At 36.2% G+C, this 23,485-nt stretch overlaps 1 protein-coding gene across 4 annotated transcripts in view; it reads left to right on the forward strand.

Annotated features, from left to right (window-relative positions):
• Positions 1 to 23,485, forward strand: part of STAG1 (STAG1 cohesin complex component) — a 435,356-nt gene that overhangs the window by 364,036 nt on the left and 47,835 nt on the right. For all 4 annotated transcript variants that reach the window (XM_060149789.1, XM_060149788.1, XM_060149790.1 and 1 more), the window contains 6 exons: positions 3,426 to 3,529; positions 19,580 to 19,672; positions 19,774 to 19,863; positions 20,024 to 20,227; positions 21,216 to 21,286; positions 22,723 to 22,810. In XM_060149789.1, the coding sequence (XP_060005772.1) occupies positions 3,426 to 3,529; positions 19,580 to 19,672; positions 19,774 to 19,863; positions 20,024 to 20,227; positions 21,216 to 21,286; positions 22,723 to 22,810 (650 nt within the window). The remainder of the gene's footprint in view (positions 1 to 3,425; positions 3,530 to 19,579; positions 19,673 to 19,773; positions 19,864 to 20,023; positions 20,228 to 21,215; positions 21,287 to 22,722; positions 22,811 to 23,485) is intronic.

Consider the following 23,485-nt stretch of genomic DNA (forward strand, 5'->3'; position numbering starts at 1 on the left):
TTGGTCTTTAACATAAATAAGTATACAGAGAAAACAGAGAGGAAGGAGAGAGGGAGACAGAAAGATAAAATTAAACTATTCAAATTAGTCTCAAAAATGTATCTTTAAAAATACATAGGAATGAATTCAACAAGAAAAGTACAGAATCAGTGTGAATAAAATCATAATGTTTCATTAAATAATGTCAAATAAGATATCATAAATGAAGAGCTATATCATGTTCCTGGCTGAAAAGATTATTAAAATGTCAGTTCTTCCCAGTGTAATGTATAATTTTCTTAAAAATACCAGTTCAAATTCCAGTAGGTTTGAGAGAGTTCTGGGAGGTGAGAGAAGGAACTAAGCAAAATGATTTTAAAGTTTATATAGACTGGGACTTCCCTGGTGGCACAGTGGTTAAGAATCCGCCTGCCAATGCAGGTGACACGGATTCGAGCCCCGGTCCAGGAAGATCCCACATGCCGTGGAGCAACTAAGTCCGTGCACCACAACTACTAAGCCTGCTCTCTAGAGCCCGTGAGCCACAACTACTGAGCCTGCGTGCCACAGCTACTGAAGCCTGTGTGCCCAGAGCCCATGCTCTGCAACGAGAAGCCCACACACCTCAACGAAGAGTAGCCCCCGCTTGCTGCAACTAGAGAAAGCCTGTGTGCAGCAACGAAGACCTAACGCAGCCAAAAAGAAAATAAATAAATTTATTTTTTAAAAAAAGGGTATTACATAGACTGAGTGAAGTAAGTCAGACAGAGAAAGACAAATATCATATGATATTGCTTATATGTGGAATCTAAAAAAAAGGGTACAAATGAACTTATCTACAAAACAGAAAAAGAGTCACAGACATAGAAAACAAACTTATGGTTACCAGTGGGGTGGGTGGGGGAGGGATAAATTGGAAGATTGGGATTGACATATACACTCTACTATATATAAAATAGATAACTAACAAGGACCTACTATATAGCACAGGGAACTCTACTCAGTACTCTGTAATGGCCTATATGGGAAAAGAATCTGAAAAAGAGTGCATATATGTGTATGTATAACAGATTCACTTTGCTGTACACCTGAAACTAACACAACATTGCAAATCAACTATACTCTAATAAAATTAAAAAATAAAAGTTAATGTAGAATTTCAAGCTTATTTTAAAAAGGTGGTATAGCATAGTGCTTAAGAGCATAGACCTTGGAGTCAGACTACCTGGGTTCATATCTTGGCTCTACTACTGAGTGCTTTGAAAAGTTATTTAACCTCTCCGTGGCTCATTTTCCCAATCTTCAAAGTGTGAAGATATTAATTCCTAGCTCTTGGAATTGTTTTGAGGATAAAACAAATAAATACATATAAATCACTTATAACCGTGCCTTACACATAGAAAATATTTAATTGTTTGCTACTAGCTTTATAGAAATTTTTTAGGAAAAGGACTAGATAAGGGAAATTTGTTCAACTAAATATTCAAATTAGTTGAATTAAGTTACACATTAAGGTATATTATAACATTATAAAGCTGTTATAATCAAAACAGTGTGTCCTTGCAATAGAAAAATAGATTAGTGAAACTAAATAAAAAATCCAGAAATAGATCTAAGTATATATAAGCACCTAAAACATGTTTAAAGGTGACATTTCAAATAAACCAGGGAAAGCTGGTTTTATTTAATAATGGTAGAGGCATAATTGACTGCTCATCTGGTGGGAATAAACAGACCCATACTTGATACTATCGGCAGAAATAAATTTCAGACAGATTAAAGATGTAAAAGCAAGCAACAGATGGAGACAGAGAAGAAAATATATTTCTATAATCTCTAGGAGAAAGGAGATCTTTGAAAGCAATAAAAGAAATCCAGAAGCCTTTTTTTTTAATCAGTATGAGATGATAGATGTTAACTAAGCTTACTGGGATAATCATGTCACGATATATATAAGTTAAATCATTATGCTGTACAACTTAAACCTATATTGTATTGTATGTCAGTTATCTCTCAAAAAAACTGGAAAGAAAAGAGAAATCTGAAAGCCATAAAAAAATAAATACAGATATGACTTTGTAGAAGTTAATAATTTCTGACAAAAGATACCATGAAGAGTCTAAAAACAAAAGAACAAACTGGGAGAAAATATTTGCATCATTTAAGACAAAGTTAGGGACTTCCCTGGTGATGCAGTGGTTAAGAATCCACCTGCCAGTGCAGGAGACATTAGTTCAATCCCTGGTCCGTTAAGATCCCACATGCCACGGAGCAACTAAGCCCATGCACCACAACTACTGAGCCTGCGCTCTAGAGCCCATGCACCACAACTACTGAGCGTGCGCTCTAGAGCCCATGAACCACAGCTACTGAGCCTGCATGCCACAACTATTGAGGCCCGTGCGCCTAGAGCCCGTGCTCCGCAACAAGAGAAGCCACTGCAATGAGAAGCCTGTGCACTGCAACGAAGAGTAGGCCCCACTTGCCGCAACTAGAGAAAGCCCACGCACAGCAACAAAGACCCAACGCAGTCAAAAATAAATAAATAAATAAATGTAAAAAAAGAAGAATCCAAGAAAGGTGAATAACAATAGAAAAATTAGCAGAGAATAAACATTAAAAATCTCCAAAAAATTTTAAACTAATAAACAAGAAAATACACTCCACTACTTAGTAGTTAGGCAGGAGCAAAATAACATACCATTTTCAATCATTGGATTGGCAAACATTAAAGGGACTTGTAACATCAAGTGCTGGCAGGGATATGAGGAACCAAACATTCTCATCATTGCAGTTGGAGGTGTGGATTGCAGTAAGTAACCTTTTTGATTTGTCAGTACCAAGATTTTAACTTTTGAGTCATTGCTCCCTCTCTTGAAATTTATTCTATAGAAATAAAAGTATCAGTTACATAAATACATGTGTACTTATGATATTTATTACTGCATTGTTTGTAAACGTGACAAAAATTGGGGGGAAATTTGCATGTTAATAGGAGAAGGCTGAATAAATTGTGGAACACAAATTATGTAATAACATAATTATTTAACATAATTATTTGTACATGTCATGTGACTTGAAAGATATTCAAAATCTATTAATTTTTTGAAAAGATATAGCATGTTCTTTTTTTGCTAAAAGTAAAAGAAAGATATATGAGCTTTGAAGTGATATAGAAGGAAAATTTTGGCATTGCCTAATTCAGAAGTATATTACAAGAGACCAAGTATTAGAAGAAACCAGAGTTTATTGTCTTTTTTACTTTGTATATCTCTTTCTTGTTTGACTTACGACAAGCACATATTATTCTTAAAACAAGGAAAGGACAAAGAATAGAACTTTAGTCTTTAAGTAATAGACTACAGTTTTTTATAATTGTGCTCAGTTTTGATACATGGCTATTGTAAAACTACCTACTCATACTAATGTGTTTTGTTTCACTTTAGCAATGTCTGACCGTCAGGAGAGTGCTCTTATAGAGCTAATGGTTTGTACGATTCGTCAAGCTGCTGAGGCACATCCTCCAGTGGGAAGGGGTACCGGCAAGAGAGTAAGTTATATTAGAAATCTACCAAAAAAAGAAAGCTTTTAATGTAATTAACTGTCTTAAATATTTGAATATTTTTTGTAAATGATATATGCTGTGGTAGTTCATCTTATATTCTGTCTACTCAGGTACCAAAATAGATTCTTTGCATCCATGCTTCTATAGCACCTGTGCCTCCTTCTAGTCTAGTATCTTACGAATTTTCACATTCATATTTGTTAAAGGTACAGAAAGGCTCTGAAGGCAAACTGCCTAGTTTTGGAGGCTCTTCCACTTAACATCTATGTAATCTTTGGACAGTTGACTATTTTCTTTGCTAATTTCCTTACCTGTAGTATGGGGCTAATAATGCGGGTGTTATTGCTATTTAAGATGAATTGAGATAATCGTGATGGAAAGACTGGCTCTGGTAGTGTGAAAAGGTAGGCAATTCCTCTCTACCAAAAAAAAAAAAAGTGTAAAACTGGAAAAACTATCAAAACCCATATCAGGGCTCTGGAAATTAGCCAGAGATAAAACAACAAATTGAGAAGCATTTATGGGCATATCCTGGAATATTGTAGGTTCCGTTCCAGACCATTATAATAAAGCAAATATTGCAGTAAAGCTAGTCACATGAATTTTTTGGTTTCTTGATGCGTAAAAAGTTGTGTTTACACTGTACAGTAGTCTATTAAGTGCGCAATGCCTTATGCCTAGAAAAACAATGTGCATACCTTAATTTAAAACTAGTTTATTGCTTTAAAAAAATGCTGTCATCTGAGCCTTCAGCGAGTTGCAATCTTTTTGCTGGTAGCAGTTTCTTAAAATAAGACAAAAATGAGGTTTGCCTCATTGATGGACTTTTCCTTTCACAAACAATTTCTATGTAGCATGCAATGCTGTTTGATAGCATTTGACCCACAGTAGAACTTCTTTCAAAATTGGAGTCAGACCTTTCAAACTCTGCCACTTCTTTATCAACTAAGTTCATGTAATATTCTAAATCCTTTGTTGTCATTTCAACAATCATCACGGCATTTTCACCATGAGTAGATTACATCTCTAGAAACCACTTTCTTCGCTCCTCCATAAGAAGCAACTCCTCATCTGTTAAAGTTTTTGTCATGAGATTTATCACATATTCAGTCTCTGCATTGAATTCTAATTCTCTTTCTATTTTCACCACATCTGCAGTTCCTTCCTCCGCTGAAATCTTGAACCCCTCAAAGTCATTCATGAGGATTGGAATCAACTTCTGCCAGATTCCTGTTAATGTCGATATTTTGACCTTTTCTCCTTGAATCATGAATATTCTTAGTGTCATCTAGGACGCTGAATCCTTTCCAGAAAGTTTTCAGTGGACTTTGCACAGATCCATCAGAGGAATCACTATCCATGGCAGCTATAGCCTTACAAAATCTCTTTCTTTACTAATGAAACTTGAAAGTCAGAATTACTCCTTGATCAATGGGCTGCAAAATGGATATTGTGTTAGGAGGCATGAAAACATTATTCTCATAGTGCACCTCCATCAGAGCTCTTGGGTGACCAGATGCTTTGTCAGTGAGCAGTCATATTTTGAAGGGAATCTTTTCTTTGAGCAGTAGGTCTCAGCAGTGGGCTTAAAATATTCACTAAACCATGTTGTAAACAGATGTGCTGTCACCCAGACTTTGTTGTGCCACTGATAGAGAACAGGCAGAGTAGATTGAGCATATTTCTAAGGGCCCTAGGGCTTTCAGAATAGTGAATGAGCATTGGCTTCAACTTAAAGTCACCAAATGTATAGCTATGAAAATCCTACGTGGCATCTTCTTTTAATATAATGCTGTTTTGTCTATACTGCAAATCTTTTGTTTAGTGTAGGCACCTTCATTAATTAACTTAGCTAGATCTTCTGGTTAACTTGCTACAACTTCTACATCAGCAGTTGCTGCCTCACCTTGAACTCATGTTATAGAGATGGCTTCTTTTCTTAAATCTCATGAACTAGATTCAGCCTTTTCTTCTGCAGCTTCCTCACTTCTCTCAGCTTTCATAGAATTTAAGAGAGTGAGGGCCTTGCTGTGGATTAGGCTTTGGCTTAATGGAATGTTGTGGTTGGTTCGATCTTCTATCCAGATCACTAAAACTTCTTCCATATCAGCAATAAGGCTGTTTCACTTTCTTATCATTCATGTATTCACTGGAGTAGCACTTTTTATTTCTTTCATGAACTTTTCCTTTGCATTCACAAGTTGGCTGTTTGACTCAAGAGGCCTAGCTTTTGGCCTTTCAACATGCCTTCCCCACTGAGCTTAATCATGTCTAGCTTTTGATTTAAAACAAGAGATGTGTGGCTCTTCTTTTCACCTGAACACTTAGAGACTTATTAGGGGTTAGTAAGGTTGTTAGTTGGCCTGATTTCAATACTGTTGAGTCTCAGGAAGGGGGAAAAGATGGGGGAACAGCTAGTTGGTGGAGCAGTGGGACACAACATTTATCAAGTAAGTTCCCCATTTTATATGGGTGCAGTTTCTGGCACCCCAAAGCAATTAAATGGTAACATCAAAGATCATTGATCACAGATCACCATAACAGGTATAATAATAATGATGAAAAAGTTTGAAATATTGCAAGAATTACCAAATGTGGCACAGAAACAGACACACAAACACAAAATGAGCAAATGCTGTTGGGAAAATGGTACCAATAGACTCGCTCAACACAGGGTTGTCACAAAGTTCCAATTTGTTTTCTTCAAAAAAGCAATATCTGCAAAACATAAGAATGAGGTGTGCTTGTATTCTTGGAAAACTGCTGAAGCTTCAGGTTAAAGCTGTAGGAGTGAGTCTACAGCCTTCCTGCCTAGGGTTACAGTATACACAGAACCCACAGGCTTGATTGGTGACATCTGTAATTTTACCAGAGTGGCACTGTATGTAAAAACCAGCAACTTTGCTGTCAAGGGAGCAGACTCAATATGGGACAAATGGGAAAAAATCCACAGCTTTGTCAACTAGAAATGGCAGAAACAAGGAAATCCTGTACCTGTGATATTCAGAGATTGTGTCTGCAAGTTGGTAAGAATAGTGAACCAGCCAAGAATCTAACAAAAAATGCTAGAAATGAGAAAGCTATAAAAGGATTAATAAACTCTTCATACATCCCTGGCTGACTGGGAAACCTGAGAGAGAGAACCCAATGGAAAATAAAAGTCAAGCAAACTTACACAGTGGCTGAAGTTTGAATGTGCTCTCTATCCCACAACAGATCAGGTCTCAGAGGCGAGGAGCCTTATAAATTTGGATCATTTGAGCACCACCTCTACCCAGATCATTGGCTGACTAGTGATCTATTGAAACACAGAGGAGACTCCCAGGAAGACAGGCTAAAAAACAAAAATAAGAATAAAAATTCCCAACAGAAGCCACACATCATGGGAGAGACAAATTACACAGTTTAAGTTTAATTTATTAAAATGACACTTAGAAAAATATTTTTTAAATACATAATTATTATAGAATATTATCAAAAAATGTCCACTTTTCCAGAAAAATTGGAACCATGCAAAAAAAAACACAGTAAAATGTGGCCATACTCAGGGGAAAAAAGTAGACAGTAGAAATGTTTTCTCAGTAGGTGCAATTGTTGGGTTTAGCACATACTTCAGAGCCCTTTTTTATAAATATGTTCAAAGAATTATAGGAAAATATGTTCAGAGAATTATAGGAAAAGATAACAAATAAGGAATCTCAGTAATTCCAATTTTTCAAATGACAATTCATGAGTTGAAAAGTGCAGTAACAGAAATTTAAAATTTATTAGATAAGCTCAACAGATTTGAGATGACAGAAGAAACAGTGGACATGAAAGATTAATAGAAATTATTCATTCTGGAAAAAAAACAGGAAAAAAGGTGAAGAGAAATGAACAGAGCCTAAGAAATGTGTGAAACAACATCAAGTCACCAAATTTCTGTAATGGAGTCCTACAAAAAGGAGTAAGAGAAGGAAAAGGAAGGAAAAACATTTTAAGAATTGCCAAAAACTTCCCAAATTTGATGGCAAATGTTAGTCCACAGGTCCAAGAAATTTAAGAAAATCCAAATAGTATAAACACAAAATATCTACCTCTAGACACAGGGTAGTCACACTGTTGAAAGCTAAAGACAAAAAATATTGAAAGCTGTAAGAAAAAAAATAACTCATGTGGAGGACAACAGCAATAGGATTAGCAGTTGACTTATCAGAAGTAGTTAAGCCCAGAAGACAGTAGAATGACAATCACCAAAAGACAACAAAATTGCCAACCAGGAATTCTAAATCCAGTAAAATTATCTTTCACGTATGAAAGTGAAAATAAAAACATTCCCATATAAACAAAGATTGAGAGACATGTTAGAAGACCTGCCTTAGAAGAAATACTAAAAGAAGTCCTTCCAGCTATAAAGAATGGAAACTCTAATCCACAGGAGGAAATAGAGAGTACCAGAAATGGTAAATATGTGGGTGGATATAAAAGGCTGTGTAGGGCTTCCCTGGTGGCACAGTGGTTGAGGGTCCACCTGCCGATGCAGGGGACACAGGTTCGTGCCCCAGTCCGGGAAGATCCCACATGCTGCGGAGCGGCTAGGCCCGTGAGCCATGGCCGCTGAGCCTGCACGTCCGCAGCCTGTGCTCCACAATGAGAGAGACCACAACGAGAGGCCCGCATACTGCAAAAAAAAAAAAGGCTTTGTATAGTATATTTTTTTTAATTTTTAAAGAGACATGAGATTATTTAAAGCAACAATTATAGCACTGTAGTATTAAGATTATAATATATATAGATATGTGAGATAGCACAAATAAGGGTAAAGGAAATAGAACTCTCTTGGAGTAAAATTGCTGTATTTTGCTATAATTAATTCATTATTAATCTGAAGTTAGTTGTAATAAGTTGAAGAAGTATATTGTAATCCCTAGAGTAACTACTTATACCTAAAAAAGGGAAATGAAACCAACAGAGAAATTGTAATAGCACACTAAAAAATGTTTAACTGCAAAGAAGGCAGTAAAGGATGAAGAGAAGGGAGAAAAAAAGACATAAGAAATAGAGATAACAAATAGCCCAATGGCTGACATAAATTTAACCATATTAAACATTACATTAGATACGAATATAGGGAAGACTCCAAAAAGTAGAGACTGAGAAAACAAAGGACTGGGTATGAAATGATAATAAGGAATTATTGTTTAATTTTGTTGGAGATGCAAAGCTTAATTATTCTTGCATCTTCATCTGTTAGAGACATAATTAAATATTAGGGGTGAAATGATATAAAAAGAACTTGCCTTAAAATGCTACAGAAGACCATTGTTTCGGGGTCCTCAAGGAGAGGGGATTCACAGCACCTCCTAAACTAGCTCCAGAGACAGGTGCAAGCCGCGGCTATCAGTGCGGACACCAGACACACATGAAACGCTAAGGCTGCTGCTGCAGCCACCAAGAAGCCTGTGTGCAAGCACAGGTCACTATCCACACCTCCCTTCCAGGGAGGCTGTGCAGCCCTCCACTGCCAGGGTCCTGTGATCCAGGGACAACTTCCCCAGGAGAGCACAGGCGCACCTCAGGCTGTTGCAACATCATGCTGGCCTCTGCTGCCGCAGGCTCACCCCACATTCCGTACCCCTCCCTCCAACTGGCCTAAGTGAGCCAGAGCCCCCTATCAGCTACTACTTTAACCCCACCCTGTCTGAGCGAAGAACAGATGCCCTCAGGAGACCTACACGCAGAGTCAGGGCCAAATCCAAAGCTAAACCCCAGGAGCTGTGCAAACAAAGAAGAGAAAGGGAAATCTCTCCCAGCAGCCTCAGGAGCAGCGGATTAAATCTCCACAGTCAACTTGATGTACCCTGCATCTGTGGAATACCTGAATAGACACCGGATCAGCCCAAAATTCAGGCGGTGGACTTTGGGAGCAATGATACATATATTTTTTTCCTTTTTCTCTTTTTCCGTGTGGCTCACAGGGTCTTGGAGCTCCAGCCAGGTGTCAGGCCTGTGCCTTTAAGGTTGGAGAGCTGAGTACAGGACACTGGTCCACAAGAGACCTCCCAGCTCCAGGTATCAAATGGTGAAAGCTCTCCCAGAGATGTACATCTCAACGCTAAGACCCAGCTCCACTCAATGACCAGCAAGCTACAATGCTGGATACCCTAGCCAAATACTAGCAAGACAGGAACACAACCCCCACCCATTAGCAGAGAGGCTGCCTAAAATCATAATAAGGTCACAGACACCCCAAAACACACCACCGGACACGATCCTGCCCACCACAAAGACAAGATCCAGCCTCATCCACCAGAACACAGGCACTAGTCCCCTCCACCAGGAAGCTGACACAACCCACTGAACCAACTTTAGACACTGGGGACAGACACCAAAACAACAGGAACTACGAACATGCAGCCTGCGAAAAGGAGACCCCAAACACAGTAAGTTAAGCAAGATGAGAAGACAGAGAAACACAGCAGATGAAGGAGCAAGGTAAAAACCTACAGACCAAACAAATGAAGAGGAAATAGGCAGTTTACCTGAAAAAGAATTCAGAGAAATGATAGTAAAGATGATCCAAAATCTTGGAAATAGAATGGAAAAATACAACAGATGTTTAACAAGGACCTAGAAGAACTAAAGGGCAAACAAACAGTGATGAACAACATAATAAATGAAATTAAAAATTCTCTAGAAAGGATCAATAGCAGAATAACTGAAGCAGAAGAACGGATACGTGACCTGGAAGATAAAACAGTGGAAATAACTACTGCAGAGCAGAATACAGAAAAAAGAATGAAAAGAATTGAGGACAGTCTCAGAGACCTGTGGGGCAACATTAAATGTACCAACATTCAAACTACAGGGGTCCCAGAAGAAGAAGAGAAAAAGAAAGGGACTGAGAAAATATTTGAAGAGATTATAGTTGAACATTTCCCTAAGATGGGAAAGGAAATAGTTAATCAAGTCCAGGAAGCACAGAGTGTCCCATACAGGATAAATCCAAGGAGAAACATGCCAAGACACATATTAATCAAACTCTCAAAAATTAAACACAAAGACAAAATATTAAAAGCAGCAAGGAAAAAGCAACAAATAACACACAAGGGAATCCCCATAAGGTTAACAGCTGATCTTTCAGCAGAAACTCTGCAAGGCAGAAGGGAGTGGCAGGACATATTTAAAGTGATGAAAGGGAAGAACCTACAACCAAAATTACTCTACCCAGCAAGGATCTTATTCAGATTCGACGGAGAAATTAACACCTTTTCAGACAAGCAAAAGCTAAGAGAATTCTGCACCACCAAACTAGCTTTACAACAAATGCTAAAGGCACTCCTCTAGGCGGGAACACAAGAGAAGGAAAAGACCTACAATAACAAACCCAAAACAATTAAGAAAATGGGAATAGGAACATACATATCGATAATTACCTTAAATGTAAATGGATTAAATGCTCCAAACAAAAAACATAGCCTGGTTGAATGGATACAAACACAAGACCCGTATATATGCTGTCTACTAGAGACCCACTTCAGACCTAGGGACACATACAGACTGAAAGTGAGAGCATGGAAAAAGATATTCCATGCAAATGGAAAACAGAAGAAAGCTGGAGTAGCAATTCTCATATCAGACAAAATAGACTTCAAGACTATTACAAGAGACAGAGAAGGACACTACATAGTGATCAAGGGATCAGTCCACGAAGAAGATACAACAATTTGTAAATATTTATGCACCCCACATAGGAGCACCTCAATACATAAGGCAAATGCTAACAGTCATAAAAGGGGAAATCAACAGTAACACAAGCATAGCAGGGGACTTTAACACCCCACTTTCACCAACGGACAGATCATCCAAGATGAAACTAAGTAAGGAAACACAAGCTTTAAATGATACATTAAAGAAGATGGACTTAATATTTATAGGACATTCCATCCAAAAACAACAGAATACACTTTCTGCTCAAGTGCTCATGGAACATTCTCCAGGATAGATTATATCTTGGGTCACAAATCAAGCCTTGGTAAATTTAAGAAAGTTGAAATCATATCAAGTATCTTTTCCAACCACAACGCTATGAGACTAGATATCAATTACAGGAAAAATTCTGTAAAAAATACAAATACATGGAGGCCACACAATACACTAAATAATGAAGAGATCACTGAAGAAATCAAAAAGGAAATCAAAAATACCTAGAAACAAATGACAATGAAAACACGACAACCCAAAACCTATGGGTTGCAGCAAAAGCAGTTCTAAGAGGGAAGTGTATAGCAATACGATCCTACCTCAGGAAACAGGGAACATCTCAAATAAACAACCTAACCTTACACCTAAAGCAATTAGAGGAAGAAGAACAAAAAAACCCCAAAGTTAGCAGAAGGAAGGAAATCATAAAAATCAGATCAGAAATAAATGAAAAAGAAATGAAGGAAGCAATAGCAAAGATCAATAAAATGAAAAACTGGTTCTTTGAGAAGATAACAAAATTGATGAACCATTAGCCAGACTCATCAAGAAAAAAAGGGAGAAGGCTCAAATCAATAGAATTAGAAATGAAAAAGGAGAAGTAACAACTGACACTGCAGAAATACAAAGGTTCATGAGAGATTACTACAAGCAACTATATGCCAATAAATGGACAATCTGGAAGAAATGGACAAAGTCTTAGAAAAGCACAACCTTCTGAGACTGAACCAGGAAGAAGTAGAACATATAAACAGAAAAATCACAAGCACTGAAATTGAAACTGATTAAAAATATTCCAACAAACAAAAGCCCAGGATCAGATGGCTTCACAGGCAAATTCTGTCAAACATTTAGAGAAGAGCTAACACCTATCCTTCTCAAATTCTTCCAAAATATAGCAGAGGGAGGAACACTCCCAAACTCATTCTACGAAGCCACCATCACCCTGATACCAAAACCAGACGAAGATGTCACAAAGTAAGAAAACTACAGGCCAATATCACTGATGAACATAGATGCAAAAATCCTCAACAAAATACTAGCAAAGAGAATCCAACAGGATCTTAAAGGATCATACACCATGATCAAGTGGGGTTTTTCCCAGGAAAGGATCATACACCATGATCAAGTGGGGTTTTTCCCAGGAATGCAAGGATTCTTCAATATAGGCAAATCAATCAATGTGATACACTATATTAACAAAGTGAAGGATAAAAACCATATGATCATCTCAGTAGAGGCAGAAAAAGCTTTCAACAAAATTCAACACCGATTTAGGATTAAAAAAATCCCCAGAAAGTAAGCATAGAGGGAACTTTCCTCAACACAGTAAAGGCCATATATGACAAAACCACAGCCAACATCGTTCTCAATGGTGAAACACTGAAACCATTTCTACTAAGATCAGGAAGAAGACAAGGTTGCCCCTCTCACCACTATTATTCAACATAGTTTTGGAAGTTTTAACCACAGCAATCAGAGAAGAAAAAGAAATAAAATAAATCCAAACTGGAAAAGAAGAAATAAAGCTGTCACTGTTTGCAGATGACATGATACTATACATAGAGAATCCTAAAGACGCTACCAGAAAACTACTAGAGCTAAGCAGTGAATTTGGTAAAGTAGCAGGATACAAAATTAATGCACAGAAATCCCTTGCATTCCTATACAGCAATGATGAAAAATCTGAAAGAGAAATTAAGGAAACACTCCCATTTACCATTGCAACAAAAACAATAAAATACCTAGGAATAAGCATACCTAAGGAGACAAAAGACCTGTATGCAGAAAATTATAGGACACTGATGATAGAAATTTAAGATGATACAAATAGATGGAGAGGTATACCATGTTCTTGGATTGGAAGAATCAACATTGTGAAAATGGCTATACTACCCAAAGCAATCTACAGATTCAGTGCAATTCCTATCAAACTACCAATGGCATTTTTCACAGAACTAGAACCAAAAATTTCACAATTTGTATGGAAACACAGAAGACCCCGAATAGCCAAAGCAATCTTCAGAAAGAAAAACGGAGCTGGATGAATCAGGCTCCCTGACTTCAGACTATTACTACAAAGTTACAGTAATCAAGGCAGTATGGTGCTGGAGCAAAAACAGAAATATAGATCAATGGAACAGGATAGAAAGCCCAGAGATAAACCCACGCACATATGGTCACCTTATTTTTGGTAAAGGAGGCAAGAATATACAATGGAGAAAAGACAGCCTCTTCAATAAGTGGTGCTTAGAAAACTGGACAGCTACATGTAAAAGAATGAAACTAGAACACTTCCTAACACCATACACAAAAATAAACTCAAAATGGATTAAAGACCTAAGTGTAACACCAGACACTATCAAACTCTTAGAGGAGAACATAGGCAGAACATTCTATGACATAAATCACAGCAAGATCCTTTTTGTCCTACCTCCTAGAGAAATGGAAATAAAAATAAAGCAATGGGACCTAAAGAAACTTAAAAGCTTTTGCACAGCAAAGGAAACCATAAACAGTACGAAAAGACAACCCTCAAAATGGGAGAGGGCTTCCCTGGTGGCGCAGTGGTTGAGAGTCTGCCTGGCGATGCAGGGGACACAGGTTCGTGCCCCGGTCTGGGAAGATCCCACATGCCGTGGAGCGGCTGGGCCCATGAGCCATGGCCGCTGAGCCTGTGCATCCGGAGCCTGTGCTCCGCAACGGGAGAGGCCACAACAGTGAGAGGCCCGCGTACCGCAAAAAAAAAAAAAAAAAAAAAAAAAGGAGAAAATATTTGCAAACGAAGCAACTGACAAAGGATTAATCTTCAAAATATACAAGCAGCTCATGCAGCTCAATATCAAAAAAACAAACAACCCAATCCAGAAATGGGCAGAAGACCTAAATAGACATTTCTCCAAAGAAGATATACAGATTGCCAACAAACCCATGAAAGGATGCTCAACATCACTAATCATTAGAGAAATGCAACTCAGAACTACAATGCGGTATCACCTCGCACCTATCAGAATGGCCATCATCAAAAAAATCTACAAACAATAAATGCTGGAGAGGTTGTGCAGAAACGAGAACCCTCTTGCACTGTTGGTGAGAATGTAAATTGATAGAGCCACTATGGAGAACAATATGGAGTTTCCTTAAAAAACTACAAATAGAACTACCATACGACCCAGCAGTCCCACTACGTGGCATATACCCTGAGAAAGCCATAATTCAGAAAAGGGTCAGTGTTCATTGCAGCTCTGTTTACAATAGCCAGGACATGGAAGCAACCTAAGTGTCCATCGACAGATGAATGGATAAAGAAGATGTGGCACATATATACAATGGAACATTACTCAGCCATAAAAAGAAACGAAGTTGAGTTATTTGTAGTGAGGTGGATGGACCTAGAGTCTGTCATACAGAGTGAAGTAAGTCAGAAAGAGAAAAACAAATACCGTATGCTGACACATATATATGGAATCTAAAAAAAAAAAAATTATGAAGAACCTAGGGGCAGGATGGGAATAAAGATGCAGACATAGCCAGTGGACTTGAGGACTCGGGGAGGGGGAAGGGTAAGCTGGGAGGAAGTGAGAGGGTGGCATTGACATATATACACTACCAAGTATAAAATAGCTAGTGGGAAGCAGCCGCATAGCACAGGGAGATCAGCTCGGTGCTTTGTGACCACCTAGAGGGGTGAGATAGGGAGGGTGAGAGGGAGGAGATATGGGGATATAGGTATATGTATAGCTGACTCACTTTGTTATAAAGCAGAAACTAACACACCATTGTAAAGCAATTATACTCCAATAAAGACATTTAAAATTTTAAAATGCTATGGAAGAAAAAAACCTTTAGGAAAATTGATGAAACAATAATGACAAAATGAGTGTTTTTGAAATTTTCCAAAATAAAAGTTTTAAGAATATGTTATGTCCCAATTTTGAATGACAGCCCCTTCAGGCTAATTTCTTATTATTTTGACATGTCATCATTTTTTGAATGCTTTCTTTCAGAGCAAAATGTCCCAGTCTCACTTTCTACCTTTATTGCTTATGTTAGTTATCTATTCCTGCGTAAAAGAAATTACAGTAGTGGTCCCTTACCCATGGTTTCTCTTCGCACAGTTTCAGTTACCAGTCAGCTATGATCCAAAAATATTAAATGGAAAATTCCGAAAGTAATCTGTTGATAAGTTTGAAGTTGCATGTTGTTATGAGAAGCATGATGAAATCTCATGCCATCCAGCTTTGTCCCTCTCCATCCTGCCCGGGACGTTGAATCATACCATTGTCCAGTGTATCCCACCAGTTAGTCACTTAGTGGTTGTTGTAGGTCATCAGATTGACTGTCACAGTATTGCAGTGTTTGTGTTCAAGTAACCCTTATTTTACTTAATATCGCCTGAATGCCCAAGAGTAGTGATGCTGGCAATTCGGATATATCAAAGAGAAGCCATAAGTGCCTCCTTTAAGTGAATAGGTGAAAGTTCTAGACTTAACAAGGAAAGAAAAAAATCATATGCTGAGTTTGCTAAGATCTTCATTAAGAATAGATTTCTATCTGAAATTGTGAGGAAGGAAAAAGAAATTCCTATTAGTTTTGCTGTCACACCTCAAACTGCAAAAGTGATAGCCACAGTGCTTGATGAGTTCTTAGTTAAGATGGAAAAGGTGTTAAATTTATACAGGATATTTTGAGAGAGAGAGAGAGACCACATTCACATAACTTTTATTACAGTATTATAATTGTCCTATTTTATTAGTTATTTTTGTTAATCTCTTACTATGCCTAATTTATCAATTAACTTTATCATAGGCATGGTTTCTTTTTTACATCTTTATTGGAGTATAATTGCTTTACAATGGTGTGTTAGTTTCTGCTTTATAACAAAGTGAATCAGTTATGCATATACATATGTTCCCATATCTCTTCCCTCTTGTGTCTCCCTCCCTCCCACCCTCCCTATCCCACCCCTCTAGGTGGTCACAAAGCACCGAGCTGATCTCCCTGTGCTCTGCGGCTGCTTCCCACTAGCTCTCTACCTTACGTTTGGTAGTGTATATATGTCCATGCCACTCTCTCGCTTTGTCACAGCTTACCCTTCCCCCTCCCCGTATCCTCAAGTCCATTCTCTAGTAGGTCTGTGTCTTTATTCCTGTCTTACCCCTAGGTTCTTCATGATATTTTTTCTCCTTAAATTCCATATATATGTGTTAGCATACGGTATTTGTCTTTCTCTTTCTGACTTACTTCACTCTGTATGACAGACTCTAGGTCCATCCACCTCATTTCAAATAGCTCAATTTCGTTTCTTTTTATGGCTGAGTAATATTCCATTGTATATATGTGCCACATCTTCTTTATCCATTCATCCGATGATGGGCACTTAGGTTGTTTCCATCTCCGGGCTATTGTAAATAGTGCTGCAATGAACATTGTGGTACATGACTCTTTTTGAATTATGGTTTTCTCAGGGTATATGCCCAGTAGTGGGATTGCTGGGTCATATGGTAGTTCTATTTGTAGTTTTTTAAGGAACCTCCATACTGTTCTCCATAGTGGCTGTACCAATTCACAGTATATATAGGGTTCGGAATGATCTGCATTTTCAGACATCTGCTGGGAGTCTTGGAATGTATCCCACATGGATAGAGGGGGACTACCATACTTCAAAACTTAGAGGCTTAAAGTATTCATGGTCTCATATAGTTTCTGTGGGTCAGAAATTTGTGAGTGGCTTAGCTGTTAATTTGGTTTAGATTCTCTCATAGGGTTGCACTTAAGATGTTAGGCAGAGCTTTAACCTCTGAAGTCTTGATAGTAAATTTGCTTCTTCCATAACAGTTCTTTCACATGGTTGGCAAGTTAGTGTTGATTGTTGGTAGGAGGCCTTAGATCCTTACCATGTTGACCTCTCAGTAGGACTGTTTCAAGTCTGCCAGCCTCCCCCAGAAGGAATGGTCCAAAAGAGAGTAAGGTGGACACTTGTGTGTGTTTTATGACCTCAAGAGTCATACAATATAATTCCCACAATATTCCTTAGATTACACGTCAGCCTTATTCATTTTCAGAAGAGATTATATTAAGGGCATGAATACCAGGAGACAATGGTCAATTGGGAGTCACCTTGTAGGCTGATACTACATTACCCTAGCACAGGAATCTCCCACGAGTCCTTGTTCCTTTTGATATAGAGTAATGTGTAAAGATCAAAATCTTGTTACTAGGGTTACTCATTGTCAATTGGTTATCATTTCTGCTAGGCACCATTCGTACACAGAGCTAAGAAATATATATATTTCTCTATATATACACATATGTTTAAATCACGCATTCATATTGACATTTCTGACTTAAATTTAGCATAAGAGGGTTTTCACCTCTTTTATGTTTTCTATTTTTATTTTTTGGAAATATGTAAAAAATTTACATAGTTAAAAAGTCAAAACCATGTTAAAAATATATATATATATTTAGAGATGTCTTTCTTATATGCCTCCCTCTACACCCCTTTGCTACCTACCAGTAACCATTTTTATTTGTTTTTGGTCTATCCTTCCAGTGTTTCATTCTGCAAATATAGATGAATGCATGCACACGTACAAATATGTGTATTCTTATTCTCCATTCTCCTCCGTTTCAATCTCCTGTCTCCTACAAAGAATAGCATACTTTATATGGTGTTCTGTGCCTTACGTTTTAATTTAACAGTATATCCTGGGTATTACTCCATAACTTTATTTGGAGAGCTTCATTTTCTTATGGCTATATATGATCTATTATATGGATATAATATTGAGAGTCTTTTGGGTCAGTCTTTTGCTGGAAATAATGTGCAGCAAATAATAGTGTGTCATTTCGTACTTGTACCAGGTGTGTTGGTGGGGTAGATTGCTAAAGTGGGACTGCTTGGGGCAAAGGAAAAATATGTATACAATTTTGTTGGATATTGGCAAATTCCCCTTCATAGGTATTATGCCATTTTTGCTGTCCCATCGGAGATATTGTGAGGATTAAATGAGTTCATGTGTGTAGAGTGCCTGACACAATGACCGTTTAATCAAAATAGCTGTTACCCTAAAGTCTACATCCTTAGACCTTTCCTACATTGTCAAATGAATTTCAAGACTTCTCAATATCCTGCATACATTTCTAGATACATATTTCACTTTACATGTAGCCCCTTTAATTGCTTTGTGCAGAACTAAACATGGCACTTGGTGGTAGATCATTCCAAAATGTTTACTTTATATGTTTAAGAGGTTGAAAAGCAACCTGAAAGAAGAATCAGATAGGAGGCCCTATTCTTTCATACATTCTCAAACATTGGGGTTTACATTTATAAAGTGGCAATTTACATTGGAATGTCTCTGTCCCATAAAACCATTCAACATTATGATGGTAAATTCCTTCAAGATAATAAACTGCAGAATACTTTGGGAAAATAATTATCCTAACTGAGCCTGCATTTTAGTATTTTATTTTTGGAACCACCTATTGTTTAGCTAGTTGAATACAGGCTAAGGTGAAGGGCTCTAATCTGTTCAGTGATCACAGGCTGTACCCCTCTGTCTTGATTATTGCCTAACAGATTTATGGCTTAATTACAAGAACAATCAAATATAAATGAGTCCAGAGACATCGTTAGTATATGCTTTAAAAATAAGTGAAAATGTACTAGCTGCTGATGGTATTAAAAAAGGATTACTTGCTAAAGTACTTTTAGAATAGTTTATTTAACCTAGGGGAGATAACTGTTAACATATTGAGATTAAAACTCTAGAAAAATTATTTCTCCATTGGTTCCAGTATTTTTATATTCATAACTGGTTTTTTAGAAATGTTTTTGTTTTTACTTAAACAAGTAGTAACTTATCTAAAATAAATAGCTATTTAATAAAGTAATAGTAATAAAGTAATTTGAATAAAACTAGATACATTTATTTTAGTAGTTTGTTAATAAGCTTTTCTGAAAATTCTCTGTTACATTATCTGCCAGTGCTTCATCATCTTTGTAACATTCTAGATTTATAAATTAGTACATGACACTCTTCTTTGCCCATTTAAATTTATTTCTAGGTGCTAACTGCCAAAGAAAGGAAAACTCAGATTGATGATAGAAACAAATTGACTGAGCATTTTATCATCACACTGCCTATGTTGCTATCAAAGGTACAGTTTCATTTACAGTTTTGTGATAATATGCCACTGAGTTTGCTTATTACACTGTACTATTAAAGTAGTTACTTTGTTTTCTTTGCTTCTCCTTCTAGTATTCTGCAGATGCAGAGAAGGTAGCAAACTTGCTACAAATCCCACAGTATTTTGATCTAGAAATTTATAGCACAGGTAGAATGGAAAAGGTAAGACACTATAAAATTGAAATTCTGCTATTATAGTCAGTTTTATTAACTGAATTATTTTATTTTCATGTAATATATAGGCTTACTTGTTATATGACAGATGCTTTTTTTAAATTTTTGTTAATCTAAATATCATAGTTTTTCTTTTTTTCCTCCTCAGCATCTAGATGCTTTACTAAAACAGATTAAATTTGTTGTGGAGAAACACATAGAATCAGATGTTCTAGAAGCCTGCAGTAAAACCTATAGCATCTTATGCAGTGAAGAGTATACCATCCAGAACAGAGTTGACATAGCTCGAAGCCAACTGATTGATGAGTTTGTAGATCGATTCAATCATTCTGTGGAAGATCTGTTGCAAGAGGTCTGTTTTAAAGTTAATGTGTACATATAATGATTTTGGCTAATAATTTTTCAAGGTAGCTGAGTTTTAAATTGTTTCCATTTTAAAATAAAATCTAGTAGAATTCTCTACTTTCAAAACTTAGCAGCATTATTGCAGTTGTTCATTTTATGAAGATCAGCCTCAGTTACACTTCATTTTTATTTTAAAAATCTGTTTCATAAAAGACAGACTTTTTTTTTCTCTTTTAAAGAAGGTCTGACTCTTCTTAAGTCATTTTTTCATTTTCTATTCCTGGGGCCTAATTTGCATTTTAATATTATTGAACTATTACGTGCTAATGAATAGAACATAAAAATTGTGTGCTTATAAAGGATAGCTGCTTACCAGTGGTGTGCCTAAGATAGCAGCAAGCATCTCCAACTGGTTATTTTTATAATTATTTCTGTGATTCCTGTCTCTTGCCCTCTCCTTTCAATCTGTGTAAGGCAATCTGGAATTCCCACAGCTTTGTATGTCCTGACGGCCAGGCTGATAGGATTTACTTTTAATCCATGTAATCAGTTTTCCCCTACTTTAATTTTTAATTTTAACTTTTAATTCTTTTCAACCATTTTTTGATTTTCATTGTGATTTTGAAGTTGCAGATGTAACTGACAATCAGTAAAATCTTTGAAATAACCAATAAAATCTTTAAACTACCTATCCTTTCACTCAGCAGTTTCAAGGAATTTATCCAAAGGTATTAATCAGAAAATTGTACGAAGTCACATTTATGACATTGTTTAAAATGCAAAAGTGGTTATTTCTGGGTGTTGGGCTTATGGGTGTTTTTTACTTTTTGTTTTTTTGCTTATTTGTATTTTCTCATTTATCAACAGTGAATATATACTATTTATATAATAAAAAAGAATTTTTCTTTAGGCAGTAAGTATTAATAGACTTCCATGTGAATTTGAGGATGAGTAAATTTATGGTATTAAGGTACTGTCTGCTGTTTTTTTTATAGGGAGAAGAAGCTGATGATGATGATATTTACAATGTTCTTTCTACATTAAAGCGGTTAACCTCTTTCCACAAGTATGTCATTTTATTTAAAGTAGGTTTAATGAATAACCTATATTAGTCAACATAAAACAAACTGATTTTAATGTTTAACATCCATGTAACACTGGGAAATTTTAGAGAAATATTGAGATGTTGTGATGTTTTTATTATTCAGATTTCCTACAGATAAATTATGAGTTTTTATTATAATTTGATTACTTAAAGAGTAAGATTTATCATTCAGTGTAATGAATGTACACTGTACACTGTAAAAGTTTAAGATAATCAGTATAATTAACAAATTAGATGGGCTTATTCTGCAAGCTAGAGTTTTTAAAGGTATAATTTTCAGTTGATAGCTCTTAGAAATCTTACTAAATAAAAATCACAGCTTTGGAGAAAGCCACAAAATTATTTCTATAAGCTTTTTTTCCTGAATTGTCCTTGTTTGTCTAGTTTGTTTATTATTGTGTTCTTACTGTGTAGACAGAACTGTTGGATTTGAATAAGGAAAAAAAGGCTCAGATCAATGAAATAGGTGTCATTTTCAAATTGTAATTTGCATATCCCTTGTAATGAAACATGCTTATCTTCTCCATAAAGAAAGGAAAATAAAGAACTTTGTTGTGAAAAAGCATGTTTAGGCGTAGCCCTTACTTTGATGAATACTTCAGATTTCAAAAGCAGTGTCTAAAATCTAAGCCTTTTCTGTATACACAAGTACATTTTTGGAATTCCATGGAGAAACAAACTCTTATTTGAAAAAATATTTTGACATCTGAAAATAAAAGTTGACAACCAGTGTCAAAACTCCTATTTAAGAAAATATTTTGACGTTTGAAAATAAAAATTGACAGTGAGTAATTGTGCTATTTTTAGTAGCAGAGCTCATGAGAATTTACACTGTCAGTGTTATCTCATTCAGAAGTCCTCAGCACATGTAAATAGCTACACTAAAGTTTTGGAACTGTGCCATATTTCCTTTACCCTGACTTTGTCTTTATTTATCTCCATCTCGTGAATACAAATCTCTTTTTCAAAAATATGCATGTATTTATACTTTGAAATTCTGAATGAATTTGTTTAAATGTGCTTTAAAACATACTAGAAAGAAAGAAATGGTAACCTTCACTTTAACATATGAAGTTTTATTGTTTTTGATTTCTTTTAATGAATTCCTAATATCAGCTTCCACTCTGTCTTTCTCTACCCGTCTCCCTCTTCTCTTCTCCCCCTCTCATTCCCCCCTTCCTTCTTTTTTTCTTTCTTTCTTTGTTTTTTTCTCCCTCTCCTTCTCCCTCTTTCTCTTTTTCTTTCTAAGTTTGAGGATTTGAACATTTCCTTATGGAACTTTTACAGTTCTACTAGAAAATGAAGTTACTTTATTCTTCCCCCATTGAAACTGAGCTCAACAAATTTAAACCTTCCTCCACTCTAGAATAAAGTTAATGCATTTTTGTTTATTTTAGCGCTCATGATCTCACAAAATGGGATCTGTTTGGTAATTGCTACAGATTATTGAAGACTGGAATTGAACATGGAGCTATGCCAGAACAGGTAGGAGTTTATTGATATTCTTTCTGTGTCATTTTAGAAAGCTTTTCTGATATCGTGTAGGATTATCAAAAGCCTTTCATGGAACATAGTTGATAATTCTTAAACGCAGCCACTTCCTTTGAGAATTATTGCCATAGTGATTCAGTGTTACAGATAGATATATTATATCTTCAGATTTGAACAGAAAAGAATAGAAAAAGTTTGCTATAATGTAGCAAAAGTTTAATATTAATATTTAATTTTGACATAAACATTATGACTATTTTAGGGAAAATACCATTACTATAGTAGCAATTTCAAAACTTCATCAATTTAATATAATGAAAATTTCTGATCACGGCTGTATTTCGGGCACTGTTCTAGGTAATGATAATAGTAAGCCTTAGATATGGCTTAGTTTTTGTGGTGAATCATACTTACATAAGTTTGGAGGCCTTTAGCAGATTTTAGACTTTTTTGCATTCATATAAGTTGGAGTGAAAAGGGCAGGAATTCAACAAACTCTCTCCAGTCTGGAAGAGACTTGGAATAGTCAACTTAATTATCATACAGAGAATTAAGAATTTAATACTTCTGTATGAGAACTAACTTGTTACTTACTAATTAACAATTATAATTATTGCTAATTAACAGTAACAATCTGTTATTAAGAATTAGGAGTTATTTTATACATTG

Source organism: Lagenorhynchus albirostris, chromosome 5 (assembly GCF_949774975.1).
Source record: "Lagenorhynchus albirostris chromosome 5, mLagAlb1.1, whole genome shotgun sequence".
Lineage (NCBI taxonomy): Eukaryota > Metazoa > Chordata > Mammalia > Artiodactyla > Delphinidae > Lagenorhynchus > Lagenorhynchus albirostris.